General features: G+C 49.3%; 2 protein-coding genes across 4 annotated transcripts in view; one reads left to right on the top strand and one right to left on the bottom strand.

Annotated features, from left to right (window-relative positions):
- Nucleotides 1-64: 64 nt before the first annotated feature.
- LOC140273138 (leucine-rich repeat-containing protein 3-like) lies at nt 65-7171 on the bottom strand. The gene is made up of 5 exons (XM_072368654.1): nt 6989-7171; nt 6716-6841; nt 5055-5219; nt 4904-4982; nt 65-613 (listed from the first exon to the last, which is right to left on the bottom strand). The coding sequence occupies exons 1-5, from the start codon at nt 7169-7171 to the stop codon at nt 393-395; spliced, it is 774 nt and encodes a 257-aa protein (XP_072224755.1). The 3' UTR covers nt 65-392.
- A 6144-nt stretch (nt 7172-13315) lies between these two features.
- LOC140272872 (serine/threonine-protein kinase WNK4-like) overlaps nt 13316-19023 on the top strand; it is a 28757-nt gene continuing 23049 nt past the window's right edge. The window contains exons 1-2 of one of the 3 annotated variants that reach the window (XM_072368374.1): nt 13316-13375; nt 14945-15418. In XM_072368374.1, the coding sequence (XP_072224475.1) occupies nt 14984-15418 (435 nt within the window). In that variant the 5' untranslated portion in view covers nt 13316-13375; nt 14945-14983. Of the gene's footprint in view, nt 13376-14921; nt 15419-19023 lie in introns of those variants that run through there. The other 2 variants (XM_072368375.1, XM_072368373.1) reach the window with 2 other exon arrangements.

Genomic DNA, 19023 nt, shown 5'->3' with positions numbered 1-19023 from the left:
ATGTCCTGATCTCATGAAGTTATGAATAAAACATTAAGTTAACAGTCATTTTATGTTCCACACTAGAGGAAGATTTACATTTCGTAAAGAACTTCTATTGAGGAATATTCACAGATTCTGAAGCAGCTTTAAAAGTTCATCATGAGGTACTTTGGGACCTGATGGGGGAGCCGTTATTCTTCAAGGTATTATCACTGACTACGAAGGTTACAGGAGCAGCCGTTTAGGGGAAAAACAGAAGTCTTATCTATCATCTGAGAAGACTTCTCTCGGGAACACTTAAAGGTTCTGGAGGAGGTTCCGTGGATCAGTGAGAAAATTCTTTATAAAGTCTATGAATCTGAGGAAAGATGCCAAGAGTCCTGAAACTCTAAAGGTCCTCGAGGGGTTCTTCATGTGGGTCGAAAAGGATCCCGACTCTCCAGGAACTTCAGGTAATCCAAGTGCCGACGGGCCACCGCCTGGTTGTAGCGGATGTAGTAGATGAGGTAGGAGAAGAGCGTGAGGAACCAGAGGAACATGGTGACGAGTGTCAGCACATCAGTGGTTCTCCTCACTGGCTGACACAGATCCCAGTCCTCCACCAGTAAGACCAGTGGGAGTCCAACGGCTCCTGCAACACAGACACAACCACCTGAAACAAACTCCGAGCTCATTCTGCCTCCGACGGCTCGCTGCTGCTCAAAGCTACAGAACCAATCTCAGCTTCGCCAACATAACCAAACAGTGAGGTGAATTTAACCAAGTGACCAGCGCTGCTGAGAAGAAGAAGGTAGAACATTCAGGAACTTAATGTGACGACAACAACGTACCCAGAAAGCCGATGAAACAGGGAGAACAACAACACTGCTGCATCAGGGTGAGAACCTACCGAGGTGAGAACATACCGAGGTGAGAACCTACCGAGGTGAGAACGCACCGAGGTGAGAACGCACCGAGGTGAGAACGCACCGAGGTGAGAACCTACCGAGGTGAGAACCTACCGAGGGGAGAACGCACCGAGGGGAGAACCTACCGAGGTGAGAACCTACCGAGGGGAGAACGCACCGAGGGGAGAACCTACCGAGGTGAGAACCTACCGAGGTGAGAACCTACCGAGGTGAGAACCTACCGAGGGGAGAACCTACCGAGGTGAGAACCTACCGAGGGGAGAACGCACCGAGGGGAGAACAGACCGAGGGGAGAACGCACCGAGGTGAGAACGCACAGAGGGGAGAACAGACCGAGGTGGGAACATACCGAGGTGAGAACAGACCGAGGTGGGAACATACCGAGGTGAGAACAGACCGAGGTGGGAACATACCGAGGGGAGAACAGACCGAGGTGGGAACATACCGAGGTGAGAACAGACCGAGGTGAGAACATACCGAGGTGAGAACCTACCGAGGTGAGAACCTACCGAGGTGAGAACCTACCGAGGTGAGAACGCACCGAGGTGAGAACGCACCGAGGTGAGAACAGACCGAGGGGAGAACAGGCCGAGGTGGGAACATACCGAGGTGAGAACCTACCGAGGTGAGAACCTACCGAGGTGAGAACCTACCGAGGTGAGAACGCACCGAGGTGAGAACGCACCGAGGTGAGAACGGACCGAGGTGAGAACAGACCGAGGGGAGAACAGGCCGAGGTGGGAACATACCGAGGTGAGAACATACCGAGGGGAGAACAGACCGAGGTGGGAACATACCGAGGTGAGAACCTACCGAGGTGAGAACCTACCGAGGTGAGAACGCACCGAGGTGAGAACGCACCGAGGTGAGAACGCACCGAGGTGAGAACAGACCGAGGGGAGAACAGGCCGAGGTGAGAACCTACCGAGGTGGGAACATACCGAGGTGAGAACGCACCGAGGTGAGAACAAACCGAGGTGAGAACGCACAGAGGTGAGAACAGACCGAGGGGAGAACGCACCGAGGTGAGAACGCACAGAGGGGAGAACAGGCCGAGGTGGGAACATACCGAGGTGAGAACAGACCGAGGTGGGAACATACCGAGGGGAGAACAGACCGAGGTGGGAACATACCGAGGTGAGAACAGACCGAGGTGAGAACCTACCGAGGTGAGAACCTACCGAGGTGAGAACGCACCGAGGTGAGAACGCACCGAGGTGAGAACGCACCGAGGTGAGAACAGACCGAGGGGAGAACAGGCCGAGGTGAGAACCTACCGAGGTGGGAACATACCGAGGTGAGAACGCACCGAGGTGAGAACAGACCGAGGTGGGAACAAACCGAGGTGGGAAAAGACCGAGGTGGGAACGCACCGAGGTGAGAACAGACCGAGGTGAGAACAGACCGAGGTGAGAACAGACCGAGGGGAGAACGCACCGAGGTGGGAACGCACCGAGGTGGGAACGCACCGAGGTGAGAACAGACCGAGGTGGGAACATACCGAGGTGGGAACGCACCGAGGTGGGAACGCACCGAGGTGAGAACAGACCGAGGTGGGAACAGACCGAGGTGAGAACAGACCGAGGTGGGAACAGACCGAGGTGAGAACAGACCGAGGTGGGAACATACCGAGGTGAGAACGCACCGAGGTGAGAACAGACCGAGGTGGGAACATACCGAGGTGGGAAAAGACCGAGGTGGGAACGCACAGAAGGGAGAACGCACAGAAGGGAGAACGCACCGAGGTGAGAACAGACCGAGGTGGGAACATACCGAGGTGGGAACAGACCGAGGTGAGAACAGACCGAGGGGAGAACGCACCGAGGTGAGAACAGACCGAGGTGGGAACATACCGAGGTGAGAACAGACCGAGGTGGGAACATACCGAGGTGGGAACGCACCGAGGTGAGAACAGACCGAGGTGGGAACATACCGAGGTGGGAAAAGACCGAGGTGGGAACGCACAGAAGGGAGAACGCACAGAAGGGAGAACGCACCGAGGTGAGAACAGACCGAGGTGGGAACATACCGAGGTGGGAACAGACCGAGGTGAGAACAGACCGAGGGGAGAACGCACCGAGGTGAGAACGCACCGAGGTGAGAACGCACAGAGGGGAGAACGTACCGAGGCGAGAACCTACCGAGGTGAGAACCTACCGAGGTGAGAACAGACCGAGGTGAGAACCTACCGAGGTGAGAACCTACCGAGGTGAGAACAGACCGAGGGGAGAACCTACCGAGGTGAGAACCTACCGAGGTGAGAACAGACCGAGGGGAGAACCTACCGAGGTGAGAACCTACCGAGGTGAGAACAGACCGAGGTGAGAACCTACCGAGGTGAGAACCTACCGAGGTGAGAACAGACCGAGGGGAGAACGCACCGAGGCGAGAACAGACCGAGGTGAGAACATAACGAGGTGAGAACAGACCGAGGTGAGAACGCACCGAGGTGAGAACGCACCGAGGTGAGAACAGACCGAGGTGAGAACAGACCGAGGTGAGAACATACCGAGGTGAGAACCTACCGAGGTGAGAACGCACCGAGGTGAGAACGCACCGAAGTGAGAACGCACCGAGGGGAGAACGCACCGAGATGAGAACCTACCGAGGGGAGAACATACCGAGGTGGGAACAGACCGAGGTGAGAATGCACCGAAGTGAGAACGCACCGAAGTGAGAACGCACAGAGGGGAGAACAGACCGAGGTGAGAACAGACCAAGGTGGGAACATACCGAGGTGAGAACCTACCGAGGTGAGAACAGACCGAGGTGAGAACAGACCGAGGTGAGAACATACCGAGGTGAGAACCTACCGAGGTGAGAACAGACCGAGGTGAGAACAGACCGAGGTGAGAACAGACCGAGGTGGGAACCTACCGAGGTGAGAACAGACCGAGGGGAGAACAGACCGAGGCGAGAACAGACCGAGGTGAGAACAGACCGAGGTGAGAACATACCGAGGTGAGAACCTACCGAGGTGAGAACAGACCGAGGTGAGAACATACCGAGGTGAGAACATACCGAGGTGAGAACAGACCGAGGTGAGAACAGACCGAGGTGAGAACATACCGAGGTGAGAACAGACCGAGGGGAGAACAGACCGAGGCGAGAACAGACCGAGGTGAGAACAGACCGAGGTGAGAACATACCGAGGTGAGAACCTACCGAGGTGAGAACAGACCGAGGTGAGAACAGACCGAGGTGAGAACATACCGAGGTGAGAACAGACCGAGGTGGGAACCTAACGAGGTGAGAACCTAACGAGGTGAGAACCTAACGAGGTGAGAACATACCGAGGTGAGAACCTACCGAGGTGAGAACGCACCGAGGTGAGAACCTAACGAGGTGAGAACCTACCGAGGGGAGAACCTACCGAGGTGAGAACAGACCGAGGTGAGAACATACCGAGGTGAGAACAGACCGAGGTGGGAACATACCGAGGTGAGAACAGACCGAGGTGGGAACCTAACGAGGTGAGAACCTAACGAGGTGAGAACCTACCGAGGTGAGAACCTACCGAGGTGAGAACGCACCGAGGGGAGAACCTAACGAGGTGAGAACCTACCGAGGTGAGAACCTAACGAGGTGAGAACCTACCGAGGTGAGAACGCACCGAGGTGAGAACCTAACGAGGTGAGAACCTACCGAGGGGAGAACGCACCGAGGGGAGAACAGACCGAGGTGGGAACCTACCGAGGTGAGAACCTACCGAGGTGGGAACCTACCGAGGGGAGAACCTACCGAGGTGAGAACCTAACGAGGTGAGAACCTACCGAGGGGAGAACGCACCGAGGGGAGAACAGACCGAGGTGGGAACCTACCGAGGTGAGAACCTACCGAGGGGAGAACGCACCGAGGGGAGAACAGACCGAGGTGGGAACCTACCGAGGGGAGAACCTACCGAGGGGAGAACCTAACGAGGTGAGAACAGACCGAGGTGGGAACAGACCGAGGTGGGAACCTACCGAGGTGAGAACAGACCGAGGGGAGAACAGACCGAGGTGGGAACCTACCGAGGTTTGGCAGGTCGGACGTCTGACAGACGACTGTCTCCAGAGAAGACGTGTCCAGGTCCAACTGAGGCGTCGACATCTGAACACAGACAGGAAGTCATTACCACACATTTCACCTCAGAACCACTTTACCTGAGCAGGTGAAGCTCACCTGCATGCTGCAGTCACAGTGCCAGGGATTGTGTGTGAGGTTGGCTCCAACGTGTAGCCCACCAAACACCGCCGGGTCCAAGGTGCTGAGCTGATTGGACGACAGGTCCAGGTAACGAAGAGAGGACGCCAACCCGAAGAAACAACCGGCTTCAAGACAGGAGAGCTGAGACAGGAAACAGGAAGTACATGACCACAGTGTGTGTTTACCTGTGTGTGTTCACCTGTGTGTGTTTCCACCTGTGTGTGTGTTCACCTGTGTGTGTGTCCACCTGTGTGTGTTTCCACCTGTGTGTGTTTCCACCTGTGTGTGTTTCCACCTGTGTGTGTGTTTCCACCTGTTTGTGTTCACCTGTGTGTGTTTCCACCTGTGTGTGTGTTTCCACCTGTGTGTGTTCACCTGTGTGTGTTTCCACCTGTGTGTTTCCACCTGTGTGTGTGTTTCCACCTGTGTGTGTGTTTCCACCTGTGTGTGTTCACCTGTGTGTGTTTCCACCTGTGTGTGTTCACCTGTGTGTGTTTCCACCTGTGTGTTTCCACCTGTGTGTGTTTCCACCTGTGTGTTTCCACCTGTGTGTGTTTCCACCTGTGTGTGTTTCCACCTGTGTGTTTCCACCTGTGTGTGTCCACCTGTGTGTGTGTCCACCTGTGTGTGTTTCCACCTGTGTGTGTTTCCACCTGTGTGTGTTTCCACCTGTGTGTGTTCACCTGTGTGTGTTTCCACCTGTGTGTGTTTCCACCTGTGTGTGTTTCCACCTGTGTGTTTCCACCTGTGTGTGTCCACCTGTGTGTGTGTCCACCTGTGTGTGTTTCCACCTGTGTGTGTTTCCAACTGTGTGTGTGTTCACCTGTGTGTGTTCACCTGTGTGTGTTCACCTGTGTGTGTGTCCAACTGTGTGTGTTTCCACCTGTGTGTTTCCACCTGTGTGTGTCCACCTGTGTGTGTCCACCTGTGTGTGTTTCCACCTGTGTGTGTTTCCACCTGTGTGTGTTTCCACCTGTGTGTTTCCACCTGTGTGTGTGTCCACCTGTGTGTGTGTTCACCTGTGTGTTTCCACCTGTGTGTGTTCACCTGTGTGTGTGTCCAACTGTGTGTGTTTCCACCTGTGTGTGTGTTCACCTGTGTGTTTCCACCTGTGTGTGTTCACCTGTGTGTGTGTCCAACTGTGTGTGTTTCCACCTGTGTGTTTCCACCTGTGTGTGTCCACCTGTGTGTGTCCACCTGTGTGTGTTTCCACCTGTGTGTGTTTCCACCTGTGTGTGTTTCCACCTGTGTGTTTCCACCTGTGTGTGTGTCCACCTGTGTGTGTCCACCTGTGTGTGTCCACCTGTGTGTTTCCACCTGTGTGTGTTTCCACCTGTGTGTGTGTCCACCTGTGTGTTTCCACCTGTGTGTGTTTCCACCTGTGTGTGTGTTCACCTGTGTGTGTTTCCACCTGTGTGTGTCCACCTGTGTGTTTCCACCTGTGTGTGTTCACCTGTGTGTGTTTCCACCTGTGTGTGTTTCCACCTGTGTGTTTCCACCTGTGTGTGTTTCCACCTGTGTGTTTCCACCTGTGTGTGTCCACCTGTGTGTGTTTCCACCTGTGTGTTTCCACCTGTGTGTGTCCACCTGTGTGTGAGCAGCACCTGTGTGTGTTTCCACCTGTGTGTGAGCAGCACCTGGTTGTGCGACAGGTCGAGCTCCTCCAGCAGGAACAAATCAGAGAAGCTGTGGGCAGGCAGAGATCTCAGCAGGTTTTTCTTCAGAATCAGTCGAGTTGTGTGATTGGACAGAGCCACAGGTACCTGTGGAGAAAAGCACACCTGAGCAGGTACAACCACAGGATCAGTTTCATCTCCATATCTTTACAGGTTCTGCTCCTCGTGTTGCTATGGCGACATCAAACCGGCCTTTTGACCTAAAGCCATAACTGAATGAAAGTGAACACAGACTCGTGTCAGTCTCAGTCCCCCGCAGAGCAGAGTCAGGCCTCCGCCCGCCGCCTCCGGCTGCTGGCAGGCGTCCATGGCGGACACTCTGTTGCCGTGGCGCCACGGGGCCGTCACGCAGAGAGATGATGTCATCACCAGACTGGGTGATGGACGGATCAGAAGAAGAAGAAGCAGGTGAAGCATCCTGTGTGTCAGCAGAAGAAGAAAGAAGCTGCAGACTGTGAGACGACTGGATCAAAGTAAGATAAAACTCACAGATTTCAGTCAGGAATTCAAATTAGAAACGCTTCAGAACACCTGATAACAACACTGATTATGGATTATTGATTTGCTTTGAGAATCCAGGAGAAGACTTTCAGATCCTAGCTGATTGATCTGTAATCTCTGGATATCAGGTAAGAAGTGAGGTAATAACAGATCAATAAAGGTGATTTATCAACATCTGTTTCTAAAGCAAAACCAAGGAGAAATTACAGCAATGAAAACAAAGAAGAAGAGGAGGAGGAGGAGAGTAGAAGAGAGGGAGGATGGTGATGAAGAGGAGGAGGAGAGTAGAACAGAGGGATGATGGTGATGAAGAGGAGGAGGAGGAGAGTAGAACAGAGGGATGATGGTGATGAAGAGGAGGAGGAGGAGAGTAGAACAGAGGGAGGATGGTGATGAAGAGGAGGAGGAGAGTAGAACAGAGGGATGATGGTGATGAAGAGGAGGAGGAGGAGAGTAGAACAGAGGGAGGATGGTGATGAAGAGGAGGAGGAGAGTAGAACAGAGGGATGATGGTGATGAAGAGGAGGAGGAGGAGAGTAGAACAGAGGGATGATGGTGATGAAGAGGAGGAGGAGGAGAGTAGAACAGAGGGATGATGGTGATGAAGAGGAGGAGGAGGAGAGTAGAACAGAGGGATGATGGTGATGAAGAGGAGGAGGAGGAGAGTAGAACAGAGGGATGATGGTGATGAAGAGGAGGAGGAGAGTAGAAGAGAGGGATGATGGTGATGAAGAGGAGGAGGAGAGTAGAAGAGAGGGATGATGGTGATGAAGAGGAGGAGGAGGAGAGTAGAACAGAGGGATGATGGTGATGAAGAGGAGGAGGAGAGTAGAAGAGAGGGATGATGGTGATGAAGAGGAGGAGGAGAGTAGAAGAGAGGGATGATGGTGATGAAGAGGAGGAGGAGAGTAGAAGAGAGGGATGATGGTGATGAAGAGGAGGAGGAGGAGAGTAGAACAGAGGGAGGATGGTGATGAAGAGGAGGAGGAGAGTAGAACAGAGGGATGATGGTGATGAAGAGGAGGAGGAGAGTAGAACAGAGGGAGGATGGTGATGAAGAGGAGGAGGAGGAGAGTAGAACAGAGGGAGGATGGTGATGAAGAGGAGGAGGAGAGTAGAAGAGAGGGATGATGGTGATGAAGAGGAGGAGGAGAGTAGAACAGAGGGATGATGGTGATGAAGAGGAGGAGGAGGAGAGTAGAACAGAGGGATGATGGTGATGAAGAGGAGGAGGAGAGTAGAAGAGAGGGATGATGGTGATGAAGAGGAGGAGGAGGAGAGTAGAACAGAGGGATGATGGTGATGAAGAGGAGGAGGAGAGTAGAAGAGAGGGATGATGGTGATGAAGAGGAGGAGGAGGAGAGTAGAACAGAGGGATGATGGTGATGAAGAGGAGGAGGAGGAGAGTAGAACAGAGGGAGGATGGTGATGAAGAGGAGGAGGAGAGTAGAAGAGAGGGATGATGGTGATGAAGAGGAGGAGGAGAGTAGAACAGAGGGATGATGGTGATGAAGAGGAGGAGGAGGAGAGTAGAACAGAGGGATGATGGTGATGAAGAGGAGGAGGAGAGTAGAAGAGAGGGATGATGGTGATGAAGAGGAGGAGGAGGAGAGTAGAACAGAGGGATGATGGTGATGAAGAGGAGGAGGAGAGTAGAAGAGAGGGATGATGGTGATGAAGAGGAGGAGGAGGAGAGTAGAACAGAGGGATGATGGTGATGAAGAGGAGGAGGAGGAGAGTAGAACAGAGGGATGATGGTGATGAAGAGGAGGAGGAGGAGAGTAGAACAGAGGGATGATGGTGATGAAGAGGAGGAGGAGAGTAGAAGAGAGGGATGATGGTGATGAAGAGGAGGAGGAGAGTAGAAGAGAGGGATGATGGTGATGAAGAGGAGGAGGAGAGTAGAAGAGAGGGATGATGGTGATGAAGAGGAGGAGGAGAGTAGAACAGAGGGATGATGGTGATGAAGAGGAGGAGGAGAGTAGAACAGAGGGAGGATGGTGATGAAGAGGAGGAGGAGGAGAGTAGAACAGAGGGAGGATGGTGATGAAGAGGAGGAGGAGAGTAGAAGAGAGGGATGATGGTGATGAAGAGGAGGAGGAGAGTAGAACAGAGGGATGATGGTGATGAAGAGGAGGAGGAGGAGAGTAGAACAGAGGGATGATGGTGATGAAGAGGAGGAGGAGAGTAGAAGAGAGGGATGATGGTGATGAAGAGGAGGAGGAGGAGAGTAGAACAGAGGGAGGATGGTGATGAAGAGGAGGAGGAGAGTAGAACAGAGGGATGATGGTGATGAAGAGGAGGAGGAGGAGAGTAGAACAGAGGGAGGATGGTGATGAAGAGGAGGAGGAGAGTAGAACAGAGGGAGGATGGTGATGAAGAGGAGGAGGAGAGTAGAACAGAGGGATGATGGTGATGAAGAGGAGGAGGAGGAGAGTAGAACAGAGGGATGATGGTGATGAAGAGGAGGAGGAGAGTAGAACAGAGGGATGATGGTGATGAAGAGGAGGAGGAGGAGAGTAGAACAGAGGGATGATGGTGATGAAGAGGAGGAGGAGGAGAGTAGAACAGAGGGATGATGGTGATGAAGAGGAGGAGGAGAGTAGAACAGAGGGAGGATGGTGATGAAGAGGAGGAGGAGAGTAGAACAGAGGGATGATGGTGATGAAGAGGAGGAGGAGGAGAGTAGAACAGAGGGATGATGGTGATGAAGAGGAGGAGGAGAGTAGAACAGAGGGAGGATGGTGATGAAGAGGAGGAGGAGGAGAGTAGAACAGAGGGATGATGGTGATGAAGAGGAGGAGGAGAGTAGAACAGAGGGAGGATGGTGATGAAGAGGAGGAGGAGAGTAGAACAGAGGGATGATGGTGATGAAGAGGAGGAGGAGGAGAGTAGAACAGAGGGATGATGGTGATGAAGAGGAGGAGGAGGAGAGTAGAACAGAGGGATGATGGTGATGAAGAGGAGGAGGAGAGTAGAACAGAGGGAGGATGGTGATGAAGAGGAGGAGGAGAGTAGAACAGAGGGATGATGGTGATGAAGAGGAGGAGGAGGAGAGTAGAACAGAGGGATGATGGTGATGAAGAGGAGGAGGAGGAGAGTAGAACAGAGGGAGGATGGTGATGAAGAGGAGGAGGAGGAGAGTAGAACAGAGGGATGATGGTGATGAAGAGGAGGAGGAGGAGAGTAGAACAGAGGGATGATGGTGATGAAGAGGAGGAGGAGGAGAGTAGAACAGAGGGATGATGGTGATGAAGAGGAGGAGGAGAGTAGAAGAGAGGGATGATGGTGATGAAGAGGAGGAGGAGGAGAGTAGAACAGAGGGAGGATGGTGATGAAGAGGAGGAGGAGAGTAGAACAGAGGGAGGATGGTGATGAAGAGGAGGAGGAGAGTAGAACAGAGGGATGATGGTGATGAAGAGGAGGAGGAGGAGAGTAGAACAGAGGGAGGATGGTGATGAAGAGGAGGAGGAGAGTAGAACAGAGGGAGGATGGTGATGAAGAGGAGGAGGAGAGTAGAACAGAGGGAGGATGGTGATGAAGAGGAGGAGGAGGAGAGTAGAACAGAGGGATGATGGTGATGAAGAGGAGGAGGAGAGTAGAACAGAGGGATGATGGTGATGAAGAGGAGGAGGAGGAGAGTAGAACAGAGGGATGATGGTGATGAAGAGGAGGAGGAGGAGAGTAGAACAGAGGGATGATGGTGATGAAGAGGAGGAGGAGAGTAGAAGAGAGGGATGATGGTGATGAAGAGGAGGAGGAGGAGAGTAGAACAGAGGGAGGATGGTGATGAAGAGGAGGAGGAGAGTAGAACAGAGGGAGGATGGTGATGAAGAGGAGGAGGAGAGTAGAACAGAGGGATGATGGTGATGAAGAGGAGGAGGAGGAGAGTAGAACAGAGGGATGATGGTGATGAAGAGGAGGAGGAGGAGAGTAGAACAGAGGGATGATGGTGATGAAGAGGAGGAGGAGGAGAGTAGAACAGAGGGATGATGGTGATGAAGAGGAGGAGGAGGAGAGTAGAACAGAGGGAGGATGGTGATGAAGAGGAGGAGGAGAGTAGAACAGAGGGAGGATGGTGATGAAGAGGAGGAGGAGAGTAGAACAGAGGGAGGATGGTGATGAAGAGGAGGAGGAGAGTAGAACAGAGGGAGGATGGTGATGAAGAGGAGGAGGAGGAGAGTAGAACAGAGGGATGATGGTGATGAAGAGGAGGAGGAGGAGAGTAGAACAGAGGGATGATGGTGATGAAGAGGAGGAGGAGAGTAGAACAGAGGGAGGATGGTGATGAAGAGGAGGAGGAGAGTAGAACAGAGGGAGGATGGTGATGAAGAGGAGGAAGAGAGTAGAACAGAGGGAGGATGGTGATGAAGAGGAGGAGGAGGAGAGTAGAACAGAGGGAGGATGGTGATGAAGAGGAGGAAGAGAGTAGAACAGAGGGATGATGGTGATGAAGAGGAGGAGGAGAGTAGAACAGAGGGAGGATGGTGATGAAGAGGAGGAGGAGAGTAGAACAGAGGGATGATGGTGATGAAGAGGAGGAAGAGAGTAGAACAGAGGGAGGATGGTGATGAAGAGGAGGAGGAGGAGAGTAGAACAGAGGGAGGATGGTGATGAAGAGGAGGAGGAGAGTAGAACAGAGGGATGATGGTGATGAAGAGGAGGATCAAGACAGGAGAACAGATTAATAAAAAGAAGAAGAAGGTTAATCCTGCTGCAGGGATTAAAACAGATTTGCTGCTGCAGCAGCTGAGGAAGAAAAGAAAAGGAAGGAAAATGGCACTTTGTTGTTTATTCCTCACAGAACCGCTGACTCTGATGTTTATTCTTCTGATATTCAGACTTTATTCATGTTTGTCTCGTCACTTCGTGCCAAAACAAAAAGAAACAAACAGGAAGAGTCAGAGCCTGAAAAGCTCCCAGCTGATTGGATTAAAGAATATTTACGAATAAATTAACAAAGAGCTGCAGCAGTCTCACTTCCTGTTTCTGTTTGTTTTTAAAGCCAAACAAAGAACAAATTAATAAACAAACAAACAAAAGAAGGAATGATCTGTACTCACGTGTGAACACCAGAGGAGGAAGAATCTGTCAGACAGCAGCGGAGCGAACAAACAAACGAATAAACAAACAAACAAATTAACAAACAAACGAATAAACAAATAAACAAACAACTGATGAAACAAACGAATGAATAAACAAACAAACAACTGATGAAACAAACAAACAAACAACTGATGAAACAAACGAATGAATAAACAAACAAACAACTGATGAAACAAACAAACAAACAACTGATGAAACAAACGAATGAATAAACAAACAAACAACTGATGAATCAAACGAATGAATAAACAAACAAACAACTGATGAATCAAACGAATGAATAAACAAACAAACAAATGATTAAACAAACAAACAAACGAATAAACAAACAAACAAATTAAAAACAAACAAACAACTGATGAATCAAATGAATGAATAAACAAACAAACAAATTAACAAACAAACGAATAAACAAACAAATGAAAAAACAAACAAACAACTGATGAAACGAACGAACGAATGAATAAACAGATAATAACAGAGCTGGTCTGAAACATCAGCTGCTGATGCTGCAGTTCCACGTGATCAGCGCGAGGACAGCGGCCTCTGGTGGTCACATAACAGCATGAACGATAAAATCATCAGAGTTCCGTTTACATGGAAATAAAACCGTTAAACAGATGACGTCACCTCATCTCACATTTATTTATTCATGAATAAAAAATGATTCATCGTGAAACATCAAAAGTATGAAGAGAGGAAGCAGAAGTCAGCTGAAAACATCCCAACATGGAGTCCTTTCTGCTAAAAGTTCATCAAACTCCAGAAATAAAACAACAGTTACTGAACAATTAAAACTAATCAATCAGAAGTGACGTCACACTGAAGCACGGCTCTCCTATCAGGCAGGTGACAGGTGTCCGGTGGGCGGGGCTTGCAGCCGCTCGTGCCGCCTGTTCAGTGCTGATAGAGCTCGAGCCCCACAGCGCGTGCAGGGAAGCAGCGTCAGTGTCACTCTGAGGTGGACCCTGCACGGATCACTGGATGCAGATTCTGCGCTCCTGCACGCGCACAGTGAGTATAACACACACGCGCACATAAACGTGAGGTCATAAACGGTTATAAATGAAATCAGCTCAGATCAATAACCTGATCAGTCAGCTGGAGGAAAGTCTTTAAATACATCCGGTAACGCAGGAGAAACAGTGATGATGAAAACGAGCTGGAACCAACTTCTCTGAAGTTTAACTCTTTGGATTTATTCAGTTTGCTGCTGGTTTCCAGGAGTTTCCAGGATTTTCCAGGATTTCTGAGACAAAAAGACACGTAAAACTAGAGTTTGAGTGTTTGTCACATCTGTTGAAGCTGGACTCCAGGCTGTCGCCTCTGATCTGGTCTCAGTTGTGAGAAACATTTAGAGTCAGAAGAAGAACTCTCAGACACCACCGGCCCGACTCTGAGGTTCTGATTCTGTCCTCAAACAACTGAAGTTCAGCATTAAAGGGGAACTCCGGTGTTTTTAAACCTTATTTCTGGCATGAAATACGTTCTTCTGCTCACAGAGAACAGTTTGGTGAAAGTCGGCGTCCTTCAGAAGATATTTAGATAACTGGAGATCCATATAACGGAGTGAACGGGGCTTAGAGGATGCAGCCTCTAAATAAGGCATTATCTGTCTTTATTTCACCAATACTTTAAGAAGAATGAATGAATGAACGTGTGCTATAGCTCTGTTAGCTCATAGCTGTGTTAGCTCATAGCTGCTGTTAGCTCATAGCTCTGTTAGCTCATAGCTCTGTTAGCTCATAGCTGCTGTTAGCTCATAGCTCTGTTAGCTCATAGCTGCTGTTAGCTCATAGCTCTGTTAGCTCATAGCTCTGTTAGCTCATAGTTGCTGTTAGCTCATAGCTCTGTTAGCTCATAGCTGCTGTTAGCTCATAGCTGCTGTTAGCTCATAGCTCTGTTAGCTCATAGCTCTGTTAGCTCATAGTTGCTGTTAGCTCATAGCTCTGTTAGCTCATAGCTCTGTTAGCTCATAGCTGCTGTTAGCTCATAGCTCTGTTAGCTCATAGCTCTGTTAGCTCATAGCTCTGTTAGCTCATAGCTGCTGTTATGTGGCGACTTGCAGCTATAGGAGAGCTAACTGAGGGAGTTCCACACAGGCACTCTACTGGGACCACTGTTCTTGGTGAGCAGATGAACGTATTTCATGCCAGAAATAAGGTTTAAAAACACCGGAGTTCCCCTTTAAAGACCACCCAGGAACCCTGCTGGCTGCTCAGCATGCAGCTGTTATCTTCTGGATTTTATCATGATGGGAGGATCCTTAAAGTCTCTGAAAGCTTTAAGATCATCAAGACTAAAGAGGCACCATTAAAAAGTTTGATTTGAGGCCTGACGGCGTAGCTTCTGTCCTCCCTGAGCAGAGACGTTGGTCAGTGTAACATAAATGTTAACAACTGGATTTTCTATGACATCTACACGTGAAAAATAGACTTTTAGATTTTAAAATGGGTGTAAAAATATTTGAAATGATGCAAAAACTATTTGTTCCTCAAACAAATTTCAATGAAACCAAAATAACTCAAAATGAAAACTTGGGGAAACAAATTAAACTGAGCTCCGCCCACTCTGACATCACAGTGAAGGACTCCCACCAGCGTTCCCACGGAAACGACACAGATGAGCAGGATGCTGCTGTCCACCCCTGACAGCCGGGCCAGAGAAAGACCTGAAGAAGAGGAAGATGAAGCGGGGGAAGAGGAGGACTCCATCCGTCCTCGTTCTTCTCCTCCACCTCCCGCTTCCACAGCATCAGAGGATGCTCCGCCCACGCAGTCAGACGCCACGGGACAAACTCCCACAGGTCATGACATCAGCTGGGACTCAGGAGACGAGGCGGGCGTCATGCTGTCGGACGCCAACAGGGAGGAGCCACAGGGGCAGCAGGAGGAGCGCGACGAGGAGGAGATGAAGGCTGTGGCGTCATCGCCCGACGGACGATTCCTCAAATTCAACATCGAGATTGGACGAGGTTCCTTCAAGACGGTTTACAAAGGACTCGACACGGAGACGATGCTGGAGGTGGCGTGGTGCGAGCTGCAGGTACAAGAACAGGTACACAACATGTTATAAAACAGGTAAACAGCAGGTAAACAGCAGGTAAACAGCAGGTAAACTGCAGGTAAACAGCAGGTAAACAGCAGGTAAACAACATGTTATAAAACAGGTAAAATGCAGGTAAACAACGGGTAAACAGCAGGTAAACAGCAGGTAAACAACATGTTATAAAACAGGTAAACAGCAGGTAAACAGCAGGTAAACAACAGGTACAAGAACAGATAAACAACATGTTATAAAACGGGTAAACAGCAGGTAAATAGCAGGTAAACAGCAGGTAAACAACAGATAAACAACATGTTATAAAACGGGTAAACAGCAGGTAAACAGCAGGTAAACAGCAGGTAAACAGCAGGTAAACAACATGTTATAAAACAGGTAAACAGCAGGTAAACAGCAGGTAAACTGCAGGTAAACAGCAGGTAAACAGCAGGTAAACAGCAGGTACAAGAACAGGTACACAACATGTTATAAAACAGGTAAACTGCAGGTAAACAGCAGGTAAACAGCATGTTATAAAACAGGTAAACAGCAGGTAAACTGCAGGTAAACAGCAGGTAAACAGCAGGTAAACAGCAGGTACAAGAACAGGTACACAACATGTTATAAAACAGGTAAACAACAGGTAAACAGCAGGTAAACAGCAGGTAAACAGCAGGTAAACAACGGGTACAAGAACAGGTAAACAACATGTTATAAAACAGGTAAACAACGGGTAAACAACATGTTATAAAACAGGTAAACAACGGGTAAACAACAGGTAAACAACAGGTACAAGAACAGGTACACAACATGTTATAAAACAGGTAAAATGCAGGTAAACAGCAGGTAAACAACATGTTATAAAACAGGTAAAATGCAGGTAAACAACAGGTCAACAGCAGGTAAACAACATCAGATCAGAACTGGACCCTTTAGCATCAGAACTGAACCCTTTAGCATCAGAACTGGACCCTTTAGCATCAGAACTGGACTCTTTAGCTTCAGAACTGGACCCTTAAGCATCAGAACTGAACCCTTTAGCATCAGAACTGAACCCTTTAGCATCAGAACTGGACCCTTTAGCATCAGAACTGAACCCTTTAGCTTCAGAACTGAACCCTTTAGCATCAGAACTGGACTCTTTAGCTTCAGAACTGGACCCTTAAGCATCAGAACTGAACCCTTTAGCATCAGAACTGAACCCTTTAGCATCAGAACTGAACCCTTTAGCATCAGAACTGGACCCTTTAGCTTCAGAACTGAACCCTTTAGCTTCAGATCTGGACCCTTTAGCATCAGAACTGGACCCTTTAGCATCAGAACTGAACCCTTTAGCATTAGAACTGGACCCTTTAGCATCAGAACTGGACCCTTTAGCTTCAGAACTGGACCCTTTAGCATCAGATCTGGACCCTTTAGCATCAGAACCGGACCCTTTAGCATCAGAACTGGACCCTTTAGCTTCAGAACTGGACCCTTTAGCATCAGAACTGGACCCTTTAGCTTCAGAACTGGACCCTTTAGCATCAGAACTGGACCCTTTAGCTTCAGAACTGGACCCTTTAGCTTCAGAACTGAACCCTTTAGCATCAGAACTGGACCCTTGAGCATCAGAACTGGACCCTTTAGCTTCAGAACTGGACCCTTTAGCATCAGAACTGGACCCTTTAGCATCAGAACTGGACCCTTTAGCTTCAGATCTGGACCCTTTAGCATCAGAACTGAACCCTTTAGCATCAGAACTGGACCCTTTAGCATCAGAACTGGACCCTTTAGCATCAGAACTGAACCCTTTAGCATCAGAACTGGACCCTTTAGCATCAGAACTGGACCCTTTAGCTTCAGAACTGGACCCTTTAGCATCAGAACTGAACCCTTTAGCATCAGAACTGGACTCTTTAGCTTCAGAACTGGACCCTTAAGCATCAGAACTGAACCCTTTAGCATCAGAACTGAACCCTTTAGCATCAGAACTGGACCCTTTAGCATCAGAACTGAACCCTTTAGCTTCAGAACTGAACCCTTTAGCATCAGAACTGGACTCTTTAGCTTCAGAACTGAACCCTTTAGCATCAGAACTGAACCCTTTAGCATCAGAACTGAACCCTTTAGCATCAGAACTGGACCCTTTAGCATCAGAACTGGACCCTTTAGCATCAGAACTGAACCCTTTAGCATCAGAACTGGACCCTTTAGCATCAGAACTTGACCCTTTAGCTTCAGAACTGGACCCTTTAGCATCAGAACTGAACCCTTTAGCATCAGAACTGGACTCTTTAGCTTCAGAACTGGACCCTTAAGCATCAGAACTGAACCCTTTAGCATCAGAACTGAACCCTTTAGCATCAGAACTGGACCCTTTAGCATCAGAACTGAACCCTTTAGCTTCAGAACTGAACCCTTTAGCATCAGAACTGGACTCTTTAGCTTCAGAACTGGACCCTTAAGCATCAGAACTGAACCCTTTAGCATCAGAACTGAACCCTTTAGCATCAGAACTGAACCCTTTAGCATCAGAACTGGACCCTTTAGCTTCAGAACTGGACCCTTTAGCTTCAGAACTGGACCCTTTAGCATCAGAACTGAACCCTTTAGCATCAGAACTGGACTCTTTAGCTTCAGAACTGGACCCTTAAGCATCAGAACTGAACCCTTTAGCATCAGAACTGAACCCTTTAGCATCAGAACTGGACCCTTTAGCATCAGAACTGGATCCTTTAGCATCAGAACTGGACCCTTTAGCTTCAGAACTGGACCCTTTAGCATCAGAACTGGACCCTTTAGCATTTATTATTGTTGTTTTTTCTTCAACATCTTCATTGCAAAGAAATTAGATTAAATTGAAAATTAATTTTTGTTATTCTTATTATTTACACAATAATATTGTAACAGATAACAATCGTTTCTGTTTTGAATTGGATTATTGGTCATTTCAGGCTGATGTAAACAGGGTAAAACAGTAACTGAACAGTTCAGCTGAGTTCTGCCCTGTAATTCAGACGTAAACAGTCTGCAGAGGCCTCAGATGTTAACAGGGGTCCTCATAAGTGCACGTGCACGTGCACGTGTGTGATAATGTGTGACTCAGCAGTTTGGAGAAACATTTGCAGTATCTGACTCACACAGCTGCTGGCAGCCGGTGATAAAAAACACACATTACAGACGGCACTGAAACATGAAATCTCTGGATCGTGTTCACATGGGGCTTCTTCTCTGGTGATTTAACCTGCATCTGATGGAGCTTTAACCTGCATCTGATGGAGCTTTAACCTGCATCTGATGGAGCTTTAACCTGCATCTGATGGAGCTTTAACCTGCATCTGATGGAGCTTTAACCTGCATCTGATGGAGCTTTAACCTGCATCTGACGGAGCTTTAACCTGCATCTGATGGAGCTTTAACCTGCATCTGACGGAGCTTTAACCTGCATCTGACGGAGCTTTAACCTGCATCTGACGGAGCTTTAACCTGCGTCTGACGGAGCTTTAACCTGCATCTGATGGAGCTTTAACCTGCATCTGATGGAGCTTTAACCTGCATCTGACGGAGCTTTAACCTGCGTCTGACGGAGCTTTAACCTGCATCTGATGGAGCTTTAAGCTGCATCTGATGGAGCTTTA

Source organism: Leuresthes tenuis, unplaced genomic scaffold (assembly GCF_036924035.1).
Source record: "Leuresthes tenuis unplaced genomic scaffold, fLeuTen1.0.hap1 SCAF_17, whole genome shotgun sequence".
NCBI lineage: Eukaryota > Metazoa > Chordata > Actinopteri > Atheriniformes > Atherinopsidae > Leuresthes > Leuresthes tenuis.
This window is presented reverse-complemented; position numbering and strand designations above follow the sequence as displayed.

Excerpts from the sequence above, each read along its gene's own strand:
- LOC140273138 (XM_072368654.1), bottom strand. The coding sequence starts at position 7,171 with ATGCTTCACCTGCTTCTTCTTCTTCTGATCCGTCCATCACCCAGTCTG. Across the intron at positions 6,842-6,988 it reads GGGGACTGAGACTGACACGA|GTACCTGTGGCTCTGTCCAA; the intron begins GTCTGTGTTCAC and ends TTTTCTCCACAG. Across the intron at positions 5,220-6,715 it reads TCGACCTGTCGCACAACCAG|CTCTCCTGTCTTGAAGCCGG; the intron begins GTGCTGCTCACA and ends TTCCTGTCTCAG.